The sequence below is a fragment of the Mobula birostris genome, chromosome 12 (genome assembly GCF_030028105.1).
Source record: "Mobula birostris isolate sMobBir1 chromosome 12, sMobBir1.hap1, whole genome shotgun sequence".
Classification (NCBI taxonomy): Eukaryota; Metazoa; Chordata; class Chondrichthyes; order Myliobatiformes; family Myliobatidae; genus Mobula; species Mobula birostris.
The window spans coordinates 67136448-67158464 of record NC_092381.1 but is presented as its reverse complement, the minus strand read 5'-3'; the positions used below and the strand labels follow the sequence as shown (position 1 = coordinate 67158464).

Sequence of the window (22017 nt, the reverse complement as noted above, 5' to 3'; positions counted from 1 at the left end):
TTATTTCCCCAGTTGTGCGCCCAGGCAGAGGAATCAAACAAAGTATCTCTTCCCGAAAGCTCTTCCCATCAAAAAATCTTGCAAACACAGATAGCTCTTCCATATCGGTTCAGTCACAGGACGAGTCTATGGCTAGTGATATGGCTTCTGCTTTCTCCAAATCGGTGAACAGATTGGAAAAACACTCCTCCACTAAAACTTCCGTTGTTCTTGTTGTGTTAGCTGACAATGGCGCCGTCTTTAATAGCTCCACAACCGTTTTTTTGGTTTTCTCATCATGACTTAAAACTTTGCCAACTATATCAATTGCACACGTTTTAATCAACTTGGCATCACGCACTCTATGGGGGGGGCATAGGTCAAGTGTACGGTGTGGGATGAGGTTAAGATAAATTAGAGCAGCGCGCACTTTATTTACATGTTGTGACAGGTGTGTTCATGTAAGTGCCAATGAGTCAGCGCGGTCCAGACATTTGGTTCTCGTGGTCCAAACCTGGCCTGCAGTCTGCCTATTGAGGTTCCCTGCCCTACCACATAGCCCTCTATTTTTCTGAGCTCCATGTACCATCTAAGAGACTCTTAAAAGACCTTATTGTATCTGCCTCCACAACTGTTACCGGCAGTGCATTCCATGCACCCACTACTCTCTGTATGAAAAACTTACCCCGACATCCCCTCTGCACCTACATCCAAGCACCTTAAAACCATGCCCCGTCTTGTTAGCCATTTCAGCCTGGGAAAAAAGCCTTAGGCTATCTACACGATCAATGCCTCTCATCATCTTATACACCTCCATCAGGTCACCTCTCATCTTCCGTCACTCCAAGGAGAAAAGGCCAAGTTCAGTAACCTATTCTCATAAGGCACACTCTCCAATCCAGGCAACATCCTCGTAAATCTCCTCTGCACTCTCTCTACTGAATCCACATCTTTCCTGTAGTGAAGTGATCAGAACTGAACACAATACTTCAAGTGAGGTCTGACCAAGGTCTAATATAGCTGTACTATTACCTCACGGCTCTTGAACTCAATCCCCTGGTTGATGAATGCCAACACACCATACGCTTTCTTAACAACAGTCAACCTGCGCAGCAGCTTTGCGTGTCCTATGGACACAAATCCCAATATCTCTCTCCTCCACACTGCCAAAAGTCTTACCATTAATACTATATTCTGCCTTCAAATTTGATTTATCAAAATGAACCACTTCACACTCATCTGGGTTGAACTCCATCTGCCACTTCTCAGCCCAGTTCTGCATCCTATCGATGTTGTGCTATAACCTCTGACAACCCTCCAGACTATCCACAACACCCCCAACTTTTGTGTCATCAGCAAACTTATTAACCCACTCTTCTACTTCTTCATCCAGGTCATTTATAAAAAAATCACGAAGGTGAGGGTGTCCAAGAACAGATTTCTGCAGAACACCACTGGTCACCGACCTCCATGTAGAATATGAACCATCTACAACTACCCTTTGACTTCTGTGGGCAAGCTAGTTCTGGATCCACAAAGCAAGGTCTCCTTGGATCCCATGCCTCCTTACTTTCTGAATGAGCCTTGAATGGGGAACCTTATCAAATACCTTACTGAAATCCATATACACTACATCTACTGCTCTACCTTGGTCAATCTGTTTTGTTAAATCCTCAAAGAATTCAATCAGGCTTGGAAGGCACAACCTGCCCTAGACAAAGCCATGCTAACTATCACTAATCAGATTATGCCTCTCCAAATGCTCATAAATCCCGCCTCTCAGGATCTTCAACAACTTGCCCACCACTGAAGTAAGTCTCACTGGTCTATAATTTCTTGAGTTATCTCTACTTCCTTTCTTGAACAAGGAAACAACATTTGCAACCCTCCAATCCTCTGGTACTTCTCCTATCCCTGTTGATGATGCAAAGATCATCGCCAGCGGCTCAGCAATCTCCTCCTTCACTTCCCACAGTAGCCTGGGGTGCATCTCGTCTGGCCCTGGCAACTTACCTAACTTAATGCTTTTTAAAAGCTCTAGCATATCCTCTTTCCTAATGTCTATATGCTCAAGCGTTTCAGTCCGCTGTAAGTCATCCCCACCATTGGTGAGGTCCTTTTCCCTGGTGAATACTGAAGCAAAGTATTCACTAAGTACTTCCACTACCTCCTCAGACTCCATGCACGTATTTCCACTATCACACCTGATTGGTCCTATTCTAATACTGCTTATCATCTTGCTCTTCACATACTCGTTAAATGCCTTTGGGTTTTCCTTAACCCTGCTCGCTAAGGCCTTCTCTTGGCCCCTTCTAGCTCTACTAATTTCATTCTTAAGCTCCTTCCTGGCAACCTTGTAATTTTCTAGAACTCTTGTCAGTAGCTAGTTTCTTGAACCTTTCGTAAGCTTTTCTTTTCTTAACTAGATTTTCCTCATCCTTTGTACACCATGGTTCTTTTACCCTACTAATCTTTCCCTGCCTCAATGGAACACACCTATGCAGCACGCTATGCAAATATTCCCTGAACATTTGCCACATTTCTTCTGTGCATTTCCCTGAGAACATCTGCTCCCAAGTTCCTGCCTAGTATTTCCCCATACCCCGATTAAATGTTTTCCCAAGTTGTCTGCCCCTATCCCTTTCCTGCACTATGGTAAAGGAGATCGAGTTGTGATCACCACCTCTAAAATGCTTTCCCACTGAGAGATATGACACCTCACCAGGTACATTTCCCAATACCAGATCAAGTACAGCCTTTCCTCTAGTTGGCTTATCTATATATTGTGTCAGGAAACCTTCTTGTACACACCTAACAAACTCCACCCCATCTAAACCACTTGCTCTAAGGAGATGCCAGTCAATATTAGGAAAGTTAAAATCTCCCATCACACCAACCCTATTGATATTGCACCGTTCCACAATCTTCTCCTCGATATCCCAGTAACTATTGGAGGGTCTATAAAACACTCCATAGAGTTATTGCCCCCCTTGTTTCTGATTTCCACCCACACTGACTCAGTAGATAATCCCTCCATGACTTCCTCCTTTTCTGTAGTTATGACACTATCCCTAATAAGCAATGCTACACCCCCACCTCTTTTGTCTCCCTCTCTGTTGTTTTTGAAACATCTAGAGCCTGGCACACTCAGCAGCCATTCCTGCCCCTGACAGATCCAAGTCTCTGTAATGGCCAAACATCATAGTTCCACGTATTCATCCGCCTTGGTTATGATACTCCTTTCATGAAATAGACACGTCTCAAACTATCAGGCTGAGTGTATCTTTGCTCTATCAACTGCCTATCCTTCCTCACCAACTCCCTACAAGCTGTCTCTACTTGTGCGACAACTACTCCATCCTCTGCCTCTTCACTTCGGCTCCAACCCCCCTGCAAATCTAGTTTAAAGCTTATTGTACTAAGTAGTGTTCCTGCTTCAATAATCTTAAAGTTTAAAAATCTAGAGCTCTTAGTTATAAATATAGTCAGCAAACAAGCATTCATTGAACTCTGCAATGGAAAGATTCACAAATTGAAAAAAGAAATTTCTCATGAATTTGGAATTTGTAACAGCTTCTAGAATCTACAGTAAGGAAAATTTGGACTCATCATCCATAGATGATTCCGGTGAAATAAACTGAAAAATTCTGATGCCCATTGAGGTATAAGGTATAAGGTATAATTGCATGTTCAAGCAGCTGCACTTTGGCTTACTGTTCAATTACAAATAGTGAGAATGTGTACAATCAACACATTGGGGTGTATGGGGTTTCCAGGGAGGGATAGTGCATCTGGTGGCGGGCTTGTCATGCACCGCCCAGGGACAGCTCATTCACCTTTGGTTCCCACCTGCCACCCAGCTCTCACCTGTGGCTCCAAGTAAATGTGTGCATGTACACCACTTTGACAGGTGGGCTAAACCAAGTGAGGGTAGCTGGGAACCTCCAACCCTGGTGAGATAGGAATGTGCCTACACCAGCATGTGAAGCTAGTTCCAGCGGACTGGACAGATGAGATCAACTACAACAGGGGTCACTAACCTTTTTTGCACCGTGGATAGGTTTAATTTTGACAATATTCTTGCGGACTGGCTGGGGGGGGGGGTGGTTATTAATCACAACCGGAATATAGGTGATAAGTCAACTATAAGTCACTTGTAAGTGGCTAATACACTCAATTTTGTTTCTAAAAGGGTTTATCTAATGAATTTAATATTAACCACACAGCGCATATTTTCCTCGTATGAACATACAAAATCATTGCAACACACCAGTATCGCTGAATCACTGGGAGCCCTGTGCTTGTTTCCCTGCAACAAGACAGTCCCATCGAGGGATGATGGGAGACAGTGATACTTGAAGGGGGTTCCTTATGTCCAGTCTATTCCACAATTTAGTTTTCATTGCATTCATTGCAGAAAACTCTGCTTCACAGCGATATGATGTTGGAAATGGAAGCAACGTTTTCAGTGCTTTCATGGCTATCTCAAGATATTCAGCCTTGACTTTGATCCAGAATGCCGGCAGAGATGTTACGTCAAACATACTTTTCAGCCCACCATCATTTGCAAGCTCAGGGAGTTGATCTTCTTCCCGCGCTGACATGGATGATTCACCAGGGACATTCACAAATGGGTCATGGGCCCATTCTCTTGCACGTCTTGGGTCATTTCCTGTTGGGAAGTAACGCTCGAATTCTGTCGACAGCAAAGATAGGTGATCGCGCACCAGCTGTGAGAAGGACTGTGTAGCCTCAGTCTCTCCCAAAATCCCAGCTAATGTTGGGAACATGTCAAATATGCCCCTGTCCACCTGCCGTCCCCGCAGTTCCAGTTTGGCTTTGAAAGCAGACACTTTATCTGCCAACTTGAAGACAGTTGTCATTCTCCCCTGAAGTGACAAATTGAGTTCATTGAGCAGGTTGAAGATGTCACACAGATAAGCGAGTTTTGCTATTCACTCCTCGTCACTGAAGTGCACTGCCAGTGGTGACTTTTTTCCTGAAAGAAATTTCCTTAGTGGCTCTCTTAACTCAAAAACCCTGGCCAGGGCTCTCCCCGTTGATAGCTACCTCATTTTAGTGTGTAAGAGAAGGCATTTGTACCCTACATCCATTTCCTCACAAAGTTGCTCAAACTGAGGTGAGTTAAGGGCTTTTGCTTTGATGTGATTGATAACTTCAACAACGTCACTCAATATGCCGTTAAGATCAGGTGACATTTTTCGGCTAGCCAGCATTTCCCTGTGTATGACACAGTGTGTAGACTGGCATTCAGGAGCAACCTCTTTGACTCGGGTAGTGAAACCAGAAAGCCGTCCAGTTATAGCTGCAGCCCTGTCTGTGCATATTCCAACACAGAATGACCAGTCCAGTTTGCTTGACATGTAGTCATTCAAAGACTTGAATAGTTGTGCCCCAGTTGTGTTAGTTGGGTGCGGCAGTGCACACAACATATCCTCGTGCACGTCGTCTTGAAATATATATCGCACATAAACCAACAGTATTGCCTTGTTGTCGACACCAGTAGACTTGTCGACCTGGATAGCATACCGTGGTGACTCGTTAAGCCGTTCCAACAGCTGTGCTTCAATGTCCTCTGCTATGTCATCGATTCTCCTTGAAACTGTGGTAGCTGAAAGAGAAACCCGTGCCATCTTGTTAGCTGCGGCTTCTCCCAACAGTTCACGGCACATGTCCTTGGCAGCAAGCAGAATCAATTCTTCACCAACAGTGAAAGGCTTCTTAGCCTTAGCAATATGGCTAGCCACTAAGTACGATGCTCTAAGAGCAGCAGCATTTGTGGAGGTGGTGGCTCTCAGCACTTGCTTCTGTCCCGCTTGCTCACGTTTTTTTCGCTCAAAAAACTCAACGGGTTTGTCTTTAAGTGCAGGGTGCTTGGACTCAAGGTGCCGAAGCAGAGTTGAGAGCTTCATTGCCTCATTAGACAGCTTGTCTCCACATATCACACACAGGGGGCTTGAAGCGTGTGAGTCACCGGTTGCATTAAAGCCATATTTTATGTACAACTTGTCGTATTTTCTGTTGAAGGAAGCTTTCTTTTTGTTTTGCAGTCTCGGCCTCAACTGTCTCTGTGTTATCATCATCGTTAGGCCTTTTTCCCCTACCACCTCTTCCAAAGAAGCTCTCAAGCAACGTTTGTTTTTCACTCATCAAGTAGTTGTAGGTTAATGACCGACTGATGACCTCACGAGCATTCAAGTTCAACAGTGGACGTGACAGGAAATGAGAAAAGGTGCAGCTGACGCATATCATTTCATACCGCCCCCATATCCTTTCCTCATGGCCTGGTAGAACATGCTCTGCGGCCTGGTACCAGTCCGTGGCCTGGTGGTTGTGGACCACTGAACTACAAGATCTAATAGCCAAGAAGGCGGTGCTACAACGCTTTGTGGAGAGCAATGGGCATGACAAGGCACAGTAGGCATCGTGCCTATCCACTGCATTCATGACGATTTTTCGTACCACTGGACCAAAATTTTTGAGGCAGAGAGGATGGAACTGCCCCAGTGCCATGACTTTTTCACTATAAAACTCCTCCCGCACAGGTTACATCATTGAAGGAAACAACAGACCACAAACATACAACACATAGTTGAAATTTAAATATAATGGTAACTTCTGGAAAAGCAGGCATACTTACGTCAGACAATAATTGCATACTATATGACTAAAATACTTGCTACTCATGAAGTGAATTTTCACTGTGTGATTCCCAATTATCAATTGTTTTTAGGAGGTTACATGGCTACTTATATTCAGTCAGCAACACCTTTAAATGGTGGGAAGTTCTTCAAGCTGTAAGTAATCATGACTCTTGACTCTCCACTTCCAGAAAACCTTGGAAATGAAGTATATATTACTCATTTATTTGAAGTATCAATTTAAGAATGACTGATATTATTAATTTCTCCTAAGGTAGACCAAAATTAATCTAGATTCATAGCTTTAAGACTGCAATGACCTTGATGGTACTGCTCTCCCACAAATCTTGGATCTTGTTTTACTTTATGTTAATTCTTTCGTTTCTGCAAATAATCTTCCAGATTTAAAAGGACTATTTTATTCTTTTTGTTGTCCTATTAACTCACAAAGTTGAGATGCAAGTAACCAGTAAATAAAACTTAGGCATATGCTAGGTTTTTACTGATACTTGTAGTTGTCTTGAATTTCCAAGGATCATAATCCCAAATATATAAAGATTTGCTTTGAAATTTATGAACCATGTAAACAAAGTCAGAATATGCTAATAAAAGAACAAACTGATGACATTTTATGACTATTATCAGTTTATCACTTAGAGGACAACAATAAGAATAAAATAGTCCTTTTGAATCTGGAAGGCTATTTGCAGAAACAGAAGAATTAACATAAAGTAAAACAAACATCTTCAGAAAAATTGAGCATCAAGTTTTATTTTACTCTGACTATTAAAACCAAAGCTAATAACAAAAATCAGTGATGGTAATAATCACCTCTAGGTTAGTCAAGAAATTAAACAAAAATTTCAAGTTGCCATTATGTAATCAAAAAATAGCTTCTCAGTTAGCATAGGATGCAGTTTCACAAAACCTTGCACAGCTCTGAAATGAAAGAAAAAACAGAAGGCCAAGAATAACTTTGCAAAAAAATCTGAAAAAGGAGTTCAAACTGTCACCTCAAAAATACACATTCAATTGGTCAAATCTGATTAAGTACACTTCTCCACAATGGATTCCTTATTCAAGTACTCAACTCAACAAACCCCGTGACATTCCTTTTTGTTCAAATAGGTACCAAATATTTTATCAAAAGTAATTCATGTACCATTATAACAACTGTGTAGACAGTTGCTCGAAGGGGAACAGTGATGTGTAAAATGGGGTAATAAAGCACAAAGAAAATTTTAAGCATTTTACAAGTTAGTATTAATTGGTAGTATTGAAATTTGAACTTGATGTCATTACCTAAGACGCAAATCTTCCCAGATTTTTAATAATCCACAAATCATTAAGATTTCATAGTATTTTTTCCAACATTCCACTGCTTGAGCTGCTGTTGGATCTTCTCTTATATTGCTCTGGTACTCAATCAGCTCTGCACGTTTGTTTCTATATTTTTCCAGAGTTCTTTTAAAACGTTGCCCTACAGGACCTGGTATTGTACCGTCTTGAATATCATAAAATCTAAAAATGGTTAAAAGATCAATGTGAATATAAACAGCAAACAATTTACTATATCACAACAACAAAGCAGCAGATTGGTAAAATATGCTGTCTACTTACAGTCACCTACAATTAGTTATTCCTTACAGCACTGTGTAAAAGTCTTGGGCACCCTAGTTCTATATATGTGCCCAAGACTTTTGCACAGTACTATCTTCTGGCAGAATTTTTATGAATAAATATTTTTTGAATTGGAATTCCAATAGATTTTATACCAGTACCAACTGTGAACTTCTGAAATATATGATGCAGTTACTTTATTTTTAAATAAAGTTAAATAAATTGGAACTTAATTTTGATTTTATTTTGTTTCTTTGATTTACTGAGTACAGTACTTGCAAAAGTCTTTGGCAATTTTGGCAAATCTTAGCTAATTTTACGTACTGCATTGTGCTGCTGCTGCAAAAGAAAAACAAACTTCATGTTATACAATATGTGAGTGACGATAAATCTTATTCTGGTATGGGTCTCTATTGTGGACTGAGATTAGGAAAGGGGCAAGGAGAGGGGATTCATGGTTGGGAAAAGAAGTGAGAAGGGAGGGAGAGGGAAGCACTAGAGAGACATGCTGTAATGATCAATAAGCTAAACATTTGGAATCAAATGAGATTGCCTGGTGTCTGTGGGCTGGGACTACACCCATGCCAACCCCTGCCCCAGCACTCCCTCTCTGTCACCTGTCCCACACCTCTCCCACAGTGATTCACCCTCACCATTACCAAAATCCTTTGCTCCTGCCAGATTTAGAAATTCGCTCTCTGTTCCACATTAATAAATGCAGTACTGTGCAAAAGCCTTAGGAACCCTAGCTATATGTGTGCCTTAGACCTTTGCACAGTACTGTATGCCTGCAAAAAAAAAGACTCTCAGGGTTGTATATATATATATATATATATATAAAATGATCTATATATGTGTGTGTGTGTGTGTGTGTGTGTGTGTACTTTGATAATAAATTTATTTTGAACTTTGAAATCAGCATAACTGTAATTAAGGAAATAAATCTGCACCAGAATATATTGTAACACCACGCTACACTGAGTTTTTATATTGTTGGCTACTATTTTTGAACTAGGATTTTCCAAACTTACATATTGGCAAATTATGGCTGAAAGCTGCGACTTGAAGGAAAAGTCTACTTGTGACCAGAATGAATAATTTAGAGATGAAATAGGAGTAGTTCAGGGCAAATGTGTTCTTGCAAAGGTGAAGTTAAGGCCAACAAATGCCAGGAATATCATGAGATATTGAGGGTTGGACAAAGGATAAAAAAAATTTTTAAATCAGCAGATAATGAGAATCAAAGGAAAGAAAAGACCCACAGAAGAGAGTCATAGATTATAAGCTCAGGAGTACAGCAAGTATAGTGGAACTTCTATAAGGTACAAGGAGAGCAAAAATGGTACATATAGCTTTGGGGGCAAAATCAATACTTATAAAATCCAAAAGCATTTTAAGTACTTAAAGGAGAAAAAGGTAATCAGGGAAAAAGTAGGGCCTATTAGGCTACAAATGGAGGAAAAAGGAGATTCTGGTTCTCCAACAGGAATTTTGGATGAACCAAAATTCATCCAAATTTTCTTTGACAATGTAAGAGATGAAGATTTCCAAAAAAATAGCAAATGTGGAACCTTTATTAAAGATTTCAACAGTTTGAGAGTGGGCCCCTACTCTACAACCCTGAAAAAAGCTATTTGGATCAGCTGTACTTCACTCAATTTTATCACTATAGTAGAGGAATCCTAGCAGGAAGGATGTCTGCAGAGTGACAGTGAAGGATAAAAAAAAAACAGGAAGCATTCTTAATTAATGCACAACCAGTTGAAATAGTCCAGAAGAACTGTTCTCATAATTTATGTTTCTCCAATAGCTTCATATCAACAGTTTGAGTATAATACATTTTTACAATCCTGGTATATTTGTCATAGCTACCATTGACTGCATCTTCTATAGCTCTTTGAAGTTCATAGCTTGGAGAGGTGAATGATTTATTACCTTATGCTGAGGGCTACAATCAATATCTTGCTGTTTTACTATTTTCTACAATATTACCAACTCCTTGTGCATATCAGTTCTCATTATCACTCAAAAGTAATGTCTAGTATGAAACAAGAGCTGGAAATACTCTATTTATTTGATTTGTTTCTGTACATTCTGTTTGTTTCAGATTTCCAGCATCTGCAGTTTTTTGCATCAAATCTAATTTGAAGGTGTTTCGAAGTTAACTCCAAGCCTCTGTAGATTAATATATTCCAAGGCAGAATTAGTGTTAGCAAGGAAAATGGCATCTGATTTGAATTCTCCATGCCTAATCATATCCAGTATCCTTGATTTGGATTTATAGATTATTTAAAATCAGCTTTATTTCTCAGTTCATTTTTAGATAGAGACAGTAAGTACCATGTTGAATTTTCACTCTTCTCTTAATCACAGACACCAATGACCATGTTGAATTTTACTCATCTCTTTATTTTCTATTGGCATTTAGTTGTTATTGTTGGAAACAATTTTATGGAATTGACTTACAAATGTATACGTTCCTCTATCAGTGCAGTGTAATTTTCACAGCCTTCCTCATCATCCCAGTCTCTCCAGAGAAAATCATAAAAGAATCTGAAAAAGTTATTGACAAAAGTCATTGAAATAACAATCCACAAACAATAATGCAATACTAATGTAGAACATTATTATTTACCTAACATTTTCCAGAGCTTCAGCAATGCTGCACACAGCAGAATCTTGACCATCTATTGGATATATTTCCAGCAATGGAACACAGTGGTCTAACTCATCCAAAACTTCCTCAACAAGTTCTCTTGTTAAATTGGCAACATTAGACGAATATGGTTCTATAACTGATACTGTAGCTCGAAGACGAGAACTTTGGCTCTGTTGTGGCTTGCATATAGCCTATAAAGCATTACATGTAACATAAAATGTTAGATTGCCTAAAATATTGACATTCAATATTTATTAAGAAGTGTATGCTCTATATGTAAAGAGATTACCTTCATACTATATAGTAAAAATATTTAAGGCATTATCTGTTCAATGTTATTTAATTTTGTGTGAATATATTCTGTATTACCCACCTGTACATAAAGCCTTCATTTACTGCATCCTTTAACTTTATAACCAGGGTATGCAAGTAATTCTAAGGATTTCAAAACTTGACAGTAAGGACCAAGCTATGAAAGGTAAGAAAATGGAACAAAAAGCAGATTGCAAGAAGATTGCAATGTAAAGAAGCATGAGTATGTCATAGGCTTTCTCATTCATTTAATTCAGCCTCCATGATAAAATATACTGAAATTGTATTAAAGCAGCTGGGAGGTTATAAGCTTATGTTTACCCCATAGATGAATTCTTCATCCATGTTATTGTGACTTTCCAATTGTACTAAGGTTCCTTAAGGTTGTTACAGCCAAGGGGTGGTGGGGGTTTGGGAATGGGGACAAGCTCCCACTACCTATGAAATGTCTCAATGCCATGCACCTCAAATAACCTCTGACAACCAAGTCCAGCTCATGGCCTTCACATGTTGCTTAGCTGCTAAGACCAGTGGAACCATTTTTACTGACAGAAGAAGGGGCAAGGATGGGTCACTGGTGCCTTAAAACCAGTTGCTTCTGGTAGATGGGGCTCATCAGCTATGGTTTGAAGCTCATCTCGGAAAATGAAAATTCTAAACTCAAACCTCCGTTGCCTTGGAAGTAAACCCCAAGGGAAAAATAGGGAGCTGGCATCCCTAAGGCAGTCTTACATTGAGTTCCAACACTGAATGGCAACTCCTGCGAAACTGCTGGTGCCAAACTGTACTGGTCTCTGTCTTTCCTTTGGGTCATCAGATATGTGGAGAAGGGGAGCTTGCTACATAGTCAACAGCTTGTATCACCCAGGCTTGCATATCTTGACAGTTAGGATGCAACACTGATGGTTGACCCTGACTGTTAGAGCCTCAGAAGCACCAATTGTATTATCCTAACTTTTTGGTAGACAACTTCCCATCATGTGTAAACCTAAACTCATCCAATTTTCTATTGCCCATATTGTAATTAAGTCCTCCTGAGTCATTATTTCTGTTTACATAGGTCCTGGTCTGCTTTCATCACAATTTAAAATTTTCTATTTCCACATTCAAATTCTGACATGGTTTTGATTCTCCCTCTTCAAAGTGCCCTGCATTCCTCCAACTCCAGGTTCTTGTTCATTTGTCATTTCCATCATCCCATTACTGCTAGCTGTATCGTCAAGCTATTTTCAATGCAAGGCTCTGGAGCTTCTATGTAAAATTTAATTCAATGCTCCAGCATCACCTGCACTAATCTGTTTGTCTTAGTATCTGTCACTTTTTGGCTTATTGTATGCATGAAAGATACTCTGGGTATTTTTTCTGCATGAAGAACGTAAGCACTGAGCTTCATTGTGAAAACCTTCCAAACACAAAAACCTGAATGAAGATGGTGGAACTTTGAAAACTAAATAGAAATTGCTAGAAAAGCTAAGCAGGTCATCACAATTTGTGAAAAATGAAACAGGGTTAATGTTTTGGATCAATCAACTTTCACCAAAATGATTAACATTGCTACTTCTAAGATAGTGTCAAGTAATGATCTTGTCTCAATGTATTTTCCAATGAGCTGGAAATCATCTGCTTATAAAATAACTTGGCTTGAAAAAAGAACAAAAATAAAATCCTAATTGCTACATTATGTGGCTAATAGTAATGCTTCTACTTGAGAATTAATCCATACAGGGGAAAAATACTATCAACTCCAAGGCTATCTTCACTATAGCTCTTCCCACCCTGTCTCCTGTAAGAATGATATTCCCTTTTCTCAAACAGGAGGAATTCTGCAGATGGTGGAAATTCAAGCAACACACATCAAAGTTGCTGGTGAACGCAGCAGGCCAGGCAGCATCTCTAGGAAGAGGTACAGTCGACGTTTCAGGCCGAGACCCTTTGTCAGGACTAACTGAAGGAAGAGCTAGTAAGAGATTTGAATTTGGAGGGGGAGGGGGAGATCCAAAATGATAGGAGAAGACGGGAGGGGGACGGATGGAGCCAAGAGCTGGACAGGTGATAGGCAAAAGGGATATGAGAGGATCATGGGACAGGAGGCCCAGGGAGAAGGAAAAGAGGGCGGGGGAAGCCCAGAGGATGGGCAAGGAGTATAGTCAGAGGGACAGAGGGAGAAAAAGGAGAGTGAGAGAAAGAATGTGTGTATATAAGTAACGGATGGAGTACGAGGGGGAGGTGGGGTATTAGTGGAAGTTAGAGAAGTCAATATTCATGCCATCACGTTGGAGGCTACCCAGACGGAATATAAGGTGTTGTTCCTCCAACCTGAGTGTGGCTTCATCTTTACAGTAGGGGAGGCCATGGATAGACATGTCAGAATGGGAATGGGATGTGGAATTAAAATGTGTGGCCACTGGGAGATCCTGCTTTCTCTGGCAGACAGAGCGTAGGTGTCCAGCAAAATGATCTCCCAGTCTGCGTCGGGTTTGCCGCATCTGCTGTCAGGATGAGGCTTTTCATTCCGCCGCATCTGCCCTCAGGATGAGGCTTTTCATTTCCGCCGCATCTGCTCTCAGGATGAGGCTTTTCATTTCCGCCGCATCTGCTCTCAGGATGAGGCTTTTCATTTCCGCCGCATCTGCTCTCAGGATGAGGCTTTTCATTTCCGCCGCATCTGCTCTCAGGATGAGGCTTTTCATTCCAGGATTCGCCGCATCTGCTGTCAGGATGAGGCTTTTCATTCCAGGACAATTCCTTTGTCTCCACTGCATCTGCTCTCAGGATGAGGCTTTTCATTCCAGGACAATTCCTCTGTCTCTGCCGCATCTGCTCTCAGGATGAGGCTTTTCATTCCAGGACGAGGGAGGTGTCCTCCTTTTTTAAAGAAAGGGGCTTCCCTTCCTCCACCATCAACTCTGCTCTCAAACACATCTTCCCCATTTCACGCACATCTGCTCTCACTCCATCCTCCCGCCACCCCACTAGGAAGAGGGTTCCCCTGGTCCTCACCTACCAACCCACCAGCCTCTGGGTCCAATATATTATTCTCCGTAACTTCCGCCACCTCCAACGGGATCCCACAACTAAGCACTTCTTTCCCTCCTCCCCCCCGCTTTCCGCAAGGATCGCTCCCTACACGACTCCCTTGTCCATTCGTCCCCCCCATCCCTCCCCCTCCTATCTTCTCCTATCATTTTGGATCTCCCCCTCCCCCTCCAAATTCAAATCTCTTACTAGCTCTTCCTTCAGTTAGTCCTGACAAAGGGTCTTGGCCTGAAACATCGACTGTACCTCTTCCTAGAGATGCTGCCTGGCCTGCTGCGTTCACCAGCAACTTTGATGTGTGTTGCTTCCCTTTTCTCAGTTGCTTCACCTTCACTGCATCTGTTCCAAGGATTAAGCTTTCCTTTCCAGGACATCAAAGATGTCCTCCATCTAAGAAGGGGATTTCCCTTCCTCTACCATTGATGCTGACTTACCTGCATCTCCTCCATTTCCTGGACATCTCCTTCCCCCATCTTCCCACTGCCCTAAAAAGGATAGAGTTCCTCTTGTCTTCACATACCACCCCATGAGCTTCCTCATCCAACACATCATTCTCCACAACTTCCGCCATCTTCAATGGGATCCTACTATCACCAAACACATCTTTACCTCCCTCCCACACCCAGTCTCTGCTTTCTGCAGGGATCGCTCCCTCGTTGATTCCCTTGTCCATTCATCTCTCCTCACTAATCTTCCTCCTAACACATATCCCTGCAAGCAATGGAAATGCTGCACTCTCTCATTTACCTCCTCCTTACCTCGATACAGGGCCATAGTCCATCTTCGACCATGATGAGGCTACCCAGGGTGGAGGAGCAATACCCCTTCTTCCATCTGCGTTGCCTCCCACCTGATGGCATGAGCATCAAATTCTCCTTCTGGGAATTTTTTTTTTCCCCTTTCTCCTTCCCTCGTCTTCTATTCCCTACTCTGGCCTCTTACCTTTTATCCTCTCCTGCCTATCACTTCCCCCCTGTGCCCTTCCCTTTCTTCCATGGTCCACTCTCCTCTCCTATCAGATTCCTTCTCCAGCCTTAACCCTGCCCACCCACCTGGTTTCACCTATCACCTTCTCACTTGTTCTCCTTCCTCTTCCCCACCCCTTTTATTCTGGCAACTTCCTGCTTCCTTTCCAGTCCTGAAAAAGAGTCTTGGTCCGAAACATCGACTGTTTGTTCATTTCCATAGCTGCTGCTTGACATGTTGAGTTCCTGCAGCATTTTATGTGTGTTGCAGTTGCTGATATAATTCTTTCAGGATAAGGTCTGCTAATGTAATTTGATCTTTATTAATCATTACATAATCAACAGCCACATCCTTGTTTGTTCTGAACATATTGTACAATAATTCTTCCATTTTGTGTGGCAAATAACCATTGTATAACACAGGTAAAAGCTGATGTAATGCCAAAAAAGGGATTTTTAAAAAAATATTTTCCTCTGAGAAAAGTGTAAAGTAATTTACTGATCTCTAAAGTGACCTTGTATTGGAAATCATTGAAATCAAATGGCTTCTTCTTTCTGGAGCACCACAGGAGTTCCACTTGTGCATACTCTGCAATTAAGATTGAGCTACTTTAGATCAATGTTATTTCTAGGAATATATTAATTCATGTCTGAACAAAATTTTAATGAACTAAGCTTTCCATGGCAGTAACACAGCCCTAGAATTTTCATAATAAATACACTTCTCATTATTTACAAAGTAACTTGAAAAAAAAACTGCCTAATTTATTTTGATTCTGGAAAGATAGAAGCTTTCACAATTTGGTTAACAGTGAAGAACACTGATGTTGAGGAAATGATGACAATACAGACCCTGATATAATTTTCTGCACATAGACAAGACTAGAACAAACTTGCTCTACACCTTTCTGTAATGTAGCACTTCTTTCAAGTTGAAAGTACTTTGTGTACATTGTCTGAACTAGGATACCTGCGAGGAAAGAGGACTGGGTCGAGACAACAGAGACTTATGGAGAAGAGGAGTTCAGTGGGTATTAAAATGGACGAGTTGACGGCGCTAGCCAGGAGTCAAAGAACATTTCAGGAGTGCAGTGTTATGTGTTTTACTGAAACAGGGCTGCAAGAGGACATACCCGAACAAAACTTTTCCATGGAGGGCTTCCAGACCACTTGGGCTGACTGGATGTGCACTGAGAGCGGTAAGCGTAAAGGAGTTGGGGGCTTGCTGTTCTGGTTAACAATGGTTGGTGCAATCCCAGTCATATTATGATCGAGGAACATGTTTGTAGACTGGATATTGAACTTTTTGCTGTTGGGCTCCGGCCATATTCCACCGAGATACAACACTGGGTGTAATGGGAGGTTGTGCCTGCCTGTGGCCATTGAACTTTGCAGCTCCTCCCGTGGAGGATCAGACACCCTGAGCCAATAGGCTGGTCCTGGACTTATTTCCATCTGGCATAGTTTGCATATTGTTGTTTGATTGTTTGTGGGTTTTGTATTGCTATATTTATGCTCTATTCTTGGTTGGTGCAGCTGTAACGAAACTCAATTTCCCTCGGGATCAATAAAGTATAGCTATCTATCTATCAAAGAAAAAACTGTGCGGGTGAAGGTGGTTTCTCAAATCATCTGTCGCCAAATTTCCAAAGTGTTGGGAAACATGACAATATAATGGTTAAAATTAAGTCTTTTTTATTGTATTTATAACATCTACCTGCATGCAGATTAATATCCATTTAGATCAGAAATGGCTTTCATAGAATGTCCTTTTTCTACATCAGAATTTCTGAATCTTAATTTCTCACATAACATCAACTCAAGGGAGACATTTTTGAAGGCAACAATTAATTGGTCCAGACAAAAATGGGGATCTGTATTTGAATGGCTGGGTTTTCCTTTAACTAGTGATAAAATGACAAGTGATTCATACTGCATTTTGGCTAAGATCTGGTAAGAATAAAAATGCTTTACATATTCTCCCTGAGATTATCTGCATTTCTTCTAGGTACTTTGGTTTCATCACATATCCCAAAAACAGTGGGTTGCTAAATGGTACAGTCTAGGGGAGGGTTTGATGGGAATGAGGGGAAAATGAAATGAGATCACTGTGAGATAAACATGAAGAGACCTTGAGAGGCGGCATGGACTTGTTCAGCTAAAAAGTTTGTTTCAGTGTGCAAGGCTTTATCAGTGGGACATTCTCCTATTTAAAATAGTGGTGGCCCAATTTAGAGAACTGGCCAGTCAATGAAAGTATACTGTATATTATTCCAATCAGATTCTTTCTACTGGCTGATATTTTGTTTTGAAGTTGGATATTCTTCTACAAAAAAAAAGGTTTTTTTCCTGAAGGTAATTTAAAATGCAGTAAGATGATCAATAATCACAAATCTTCACATTCTCCTACAGACAAAACCAGAAGTATTTAACAATTTACACCTAGCCTTATTTAATTAGAAGAGTTCATGGTAGGCCATCTCAAGTCTGAGGAAACACGTGTCCTTTGGCTTTGTCTTTGTCTTTCATCATATATTTGGCAGACTATATATTGAATAACCATGTATTTAGGGGGCTCAGCAAAACTTCTGATTCAGGGAGATAGTGGTGACAATAAACCAAACTAAACATGAACAGGATTTTTGAAATTTCTAGTACGGTACTACCTTCTCATTGAAGTCAGTGCTTCAAAATTCAACTCTCCTTCACAAAAAGACATCTGCAGTTCTGCCTTAACTCCTGCTGCATCTTGCCCCCTGATGAAACCCTCAATTATTCTGTTGCCTCTAAGCTTGCCTATTCTTTGCATTCTTGATCAGACCATCGTCTTCTACCTTCTGCAAATAAGGCACATTCACATTCAAAACCCTGCTGTCCACATCCCTGCCTGATTACCTAAGTTGGCCCCAGCAGAGCAAAGACTTGATTTTAGAATATTTATTATTGATCCTTTCATCACCATTTCTGAAATCTCAAGCCTCACAAAACTGCATTATCTCCACTCGTCCAGTTCTTGACAAAGCAGAGTTTTTATAGGTGGCAATACCATCAACTGCCATGGATTCAAGCCCGAAATGTTTTCTGAAAACATTCCTGCTTACTTTCCCCTATTATGAGGCCCCTTAAAACATTCCTCTTTGACCTCTTAGTCTAATCTTTCAAATATGAATACATTTTAAACATTCCAAGAAAATATTTTATAACACTCCAATGAAAACTTTGAGTTAGGTCATATTTATCCCAACCTGCAAATCACAGTTGCCTAATCCACAACCCTAACACAATCCCTGTGGCCACAATAACTACTTGCAGTCCTACATGACCAGATGAGCTGGCCTTGATGTCACATTCACCCCACAATGCAATGAAGTCTGCAAGAGGCACATATTCTTCCGTCAGCACATCCTACAGTGCCACAACCTGACAGTATGTGCTCTCGACCTTTTTAATTATTTCTGAATTTTATGACAGTTAGCAACATTTAAAGATTCAAAGCATTTAGATTTAAATATTAACTTACTTTAAACATTTTAATTGTTATAATTAATTACAAATAACATTAGTTAACATAAAAACATTTACCTTTACTATCTGGATCTAATCAAAAAAAAATCATACAACATAGCCGTTAAGATGAGAGGGCCAAACACAAATTGGCTTTGACGCCTTAATTTATCACAGTTGACTACCCCCCCCCCAACCCACTCTGAACTCAGTGCTCGATCCAATGGTAGAGCAGAAGGGCAGACGCACCAGACTCTGATCTCCAGTGGATTCCATACTTTCATGCAGCAATGAATAGGTATAGAAATGAGATACGTGCAGTGTTGTTAGCCTGTGGTTTTCTGTTGAACAGCTGATTCTATATAAATGGAAGTTGTGGTGGTATGTTGGATCATCATAAGCAAGTCACTTTCTACTTTGTGGAAAAAATCTCACAAGTTCCTTGCATTTAACATAGGACATAAAAGAATCCTGAATTACAAGATCCATTCAGACTTTCAGACCCATTCAGTCAGAAAATTACATATAATTGTTCAACATACACCACCTCTCTTGGAATACTTGGAAGTGCATTGAAGAATTCCCTAAATTCCCATAGAAATAAACATCTACAATGCTGCAAATTAAATACCATACCTGAGACTTCTATATTTTAAGTACTTTTATATTTAGTCCTGATCAAATAATCTTTCTTTCCATGCCTAAATTTCTCTGAATCATCTTCTTGTGCCTTTGAAGCTGGGAAACAAAATCAAGCAGGTATATTCGAGTATATTTCCACAAAATATTCCATACAGTCTCCAGTGAAAGCACAACAACAATCCTTAATGTGATTGCCATTGTACCATATCATAAAGTTCCCCGAGTTAACCTTCTTGACCATCACAGGTCTTACTGGTGAGATGCAACGCAGGTTGAGTGACTGCTTTGGCCAGAACCTGTGCTCTGTCTGCCATGGCCAACTGGAATTTTTGGTTGCAAGCCAATTAATTCTCCTCCCCACTCCCACATCGATCTGTCCATCCTCAGCTTCCCTCATTGCTAGGTGAGGCCAAGCGCAAACTGGAAGAACTTCACTTCATAGTTTTTGCCTGGGTAGTGCTTAAGCTGATGGCATGAATATTGAATTCTCCAATTCAGGTAACATGCTTCCTCTCTGTACCTTTCTCTCCTCTACTAATCTAGATGTGAGGTGCTCTTCATATTGCTTTATTCAAGCCACATTCAGAGCTACTGCAGTCACCTGAGCAACTTTTTTTTTTTGTTAAGAATCAGAATCAGGTAAGCAAGTATATATCACTTTGGATACTATTGGATAGAAAGACCTACTGGGAAAAGCATAGCGACCAAGTCTCTGGCATGGAGTTTGGCTCTATGGCTCAGAAGGAAAGGGGGGAGAAAAGGATTGAGAATTCAATATATAGGAAATCAAGCAGGAGATCCTGTGAACATGAAAGAGATGGTATGTTGTCTTCCAGGTGCCAGATTCAGGGACATCTCAGATCGAGTCAACAGGATTCTTAAGGGGGAGTGAGAACAGCCAGTTGTGGTACGTATTGGTACCAATGACACAGGAAGGAAAAGGGATGAGTTCCTGAAGAGTGAATATAGGGAGCTGGAAGGAAGCTAAAAAGCAGGACCTCAAGGTTAGTAATCTCAAAGCAAAACATCAAAACCCCAGAACATCCAGCAGCCATTCAAAGCACTGCCAGTGCCATGCCCAAGTGAGGGTAAAAATAGGATTATATGGCAGATGCATGTGTGCGGAGGAAAGGTTCCAAAGTTGTGTATCATTGGGTTCTCTTCTAGGGAAGGTATGACCTATATAAAAGGGATGCATTACACCTGATCTCAAGGAGGACCAATGTCCATGCGGGCAGGCTTTCTGGAGCCGTTGGGGAAAGTTTAAGGTAGATTTGAAAGGGATGGGAACTAGAATGATAGGTCACCTGATCGAGCAGTTGGTGTAAAGATAGTTGCAATATATAGAGAGACTGTGAGGAAGGATAGGCTGTAAATAGGGTATAAATATGGCCATTTGGATGAGTTGAAATGTGTTTACTTTAATGCGAGAAATAACAGGAATAAGTATGATGAAGTGGGAATATGAATCAGTACTTGAAGCTATGATACTGCAGCCAATACAGAGCCTTGGCTGTCACAAGAGCAGGAATGGCTGCTGTATGTTCCAGGGTTTTGATTTTTTAAAAAGAGATAAAGAGGGTGATAAAATTAGTAGGGGAGTGACATTGCTAATCTGGGATAGTATCACAGCAGCATAAAGGGAGGATGTCCAAGAAGAAATGTCTAGTGAGTCAGTGTGGATGGAAGTCAGAAATGGGAAGATTCAATCACTCTGCTTGGAGTATTCTATAGATCCTCCAATAGTAACAAGGTCACTGAGGAGCAGATTTGTATGCAGATTTTGGAAAGCTACAAAAATAACAGGGTTATTGTCATGGGTGTCTTCAACTTCCCTAATATTGATTGGCACGTCCTTAGTACAAGAGATTTGGATGGGGCAGAATTTGTAAAATGTGCCTAGGAAGAATTCCTGACACACTATGTGATCAGGCCAACTGTAGGAGAGGTCATACTGGATCTAGTACTGGTACTAATGAACCTGGTCAGGTAATAATTCTCAGGGTGGGTGATCATTTTGGACACCCTGATCTTTAGAACAGCCTTGGACAAGGATAGGAGCAGAAAGTATGGGAAAGTACTTTGGGAAGGGCTAATTATGATATCATTAGGCGGGAAGTTGGGAATATAAATTGGGAACAAATGTTCTCAGGGAAAATGTGGAGGTTGGCTACAGAGTACTTGCATGGGATTCTGAATAGGATTGTCCCATTGAGACAGGGAAAAGATGGTAGGGTGAAGGAAGCAAGGCTGATAAGGGATGTGAAACATATAGTCAAGAGGAAGAAGTGAGCATACAAAGTTTAGGAAACAAAGATTAGACAGGGCTCAAGAGTTAGAAAGTAAAAACGTTTGTAGCTGGAATCAACCTTCAGGAGGACTTAGGAGAACCTGCTGGACATGAGAAGTCCTTGGTGAGGAGGATTAGGGAAAACCCCCAAGACATTCTACAAATACGTGAAGAACAAGAGGGTAACTAGAGTGAAGGCAGGATAGATCAGGGATAAACGAGGAAACGTGCCTGTAGTTGGAAACGTTGTGTATTTGTGGGGGGAGGGGTGTCCATAGTGAATACTTTGCTCCTGTATTCACTAGAGAAAGGGAACTTGAAAAATGTGAGTTCAGTGTAGAACAGGCT

The 22017-nt window shown here is 41.0% G+C and overlaps 1 protein-coding gene across 1 annotated transcript in view; it reads right to left on the bottom strand.

Annotated features, from left to right (window-relative positions):
- The window catches only part of LOC140206233 (testicular spindle-associated protein SHCBP1L-like), a 128828-nt gene that overhangs the window by 71669 nt on the left and 35142 nt on the right, over positions 1-22017 (bottom strand). Inside the window, exons 3-5 of the mRNA XM_072274551.1 lie at positions 10897-11111; positions 10728-10814; positions 7944-8162 (exon numbers count right to left, since the gene is read on the bottom strand). Coding sequence (XP_072130652.1) covers positions 7944-8162; positions 10728-10814; positions 10897-11111 — 521 coding nt within the window. The remainder of the gene's footprint in view (positions 1-7943; positions 8163-10727; positions 10815-10896; positions 11112-22017) is intronic.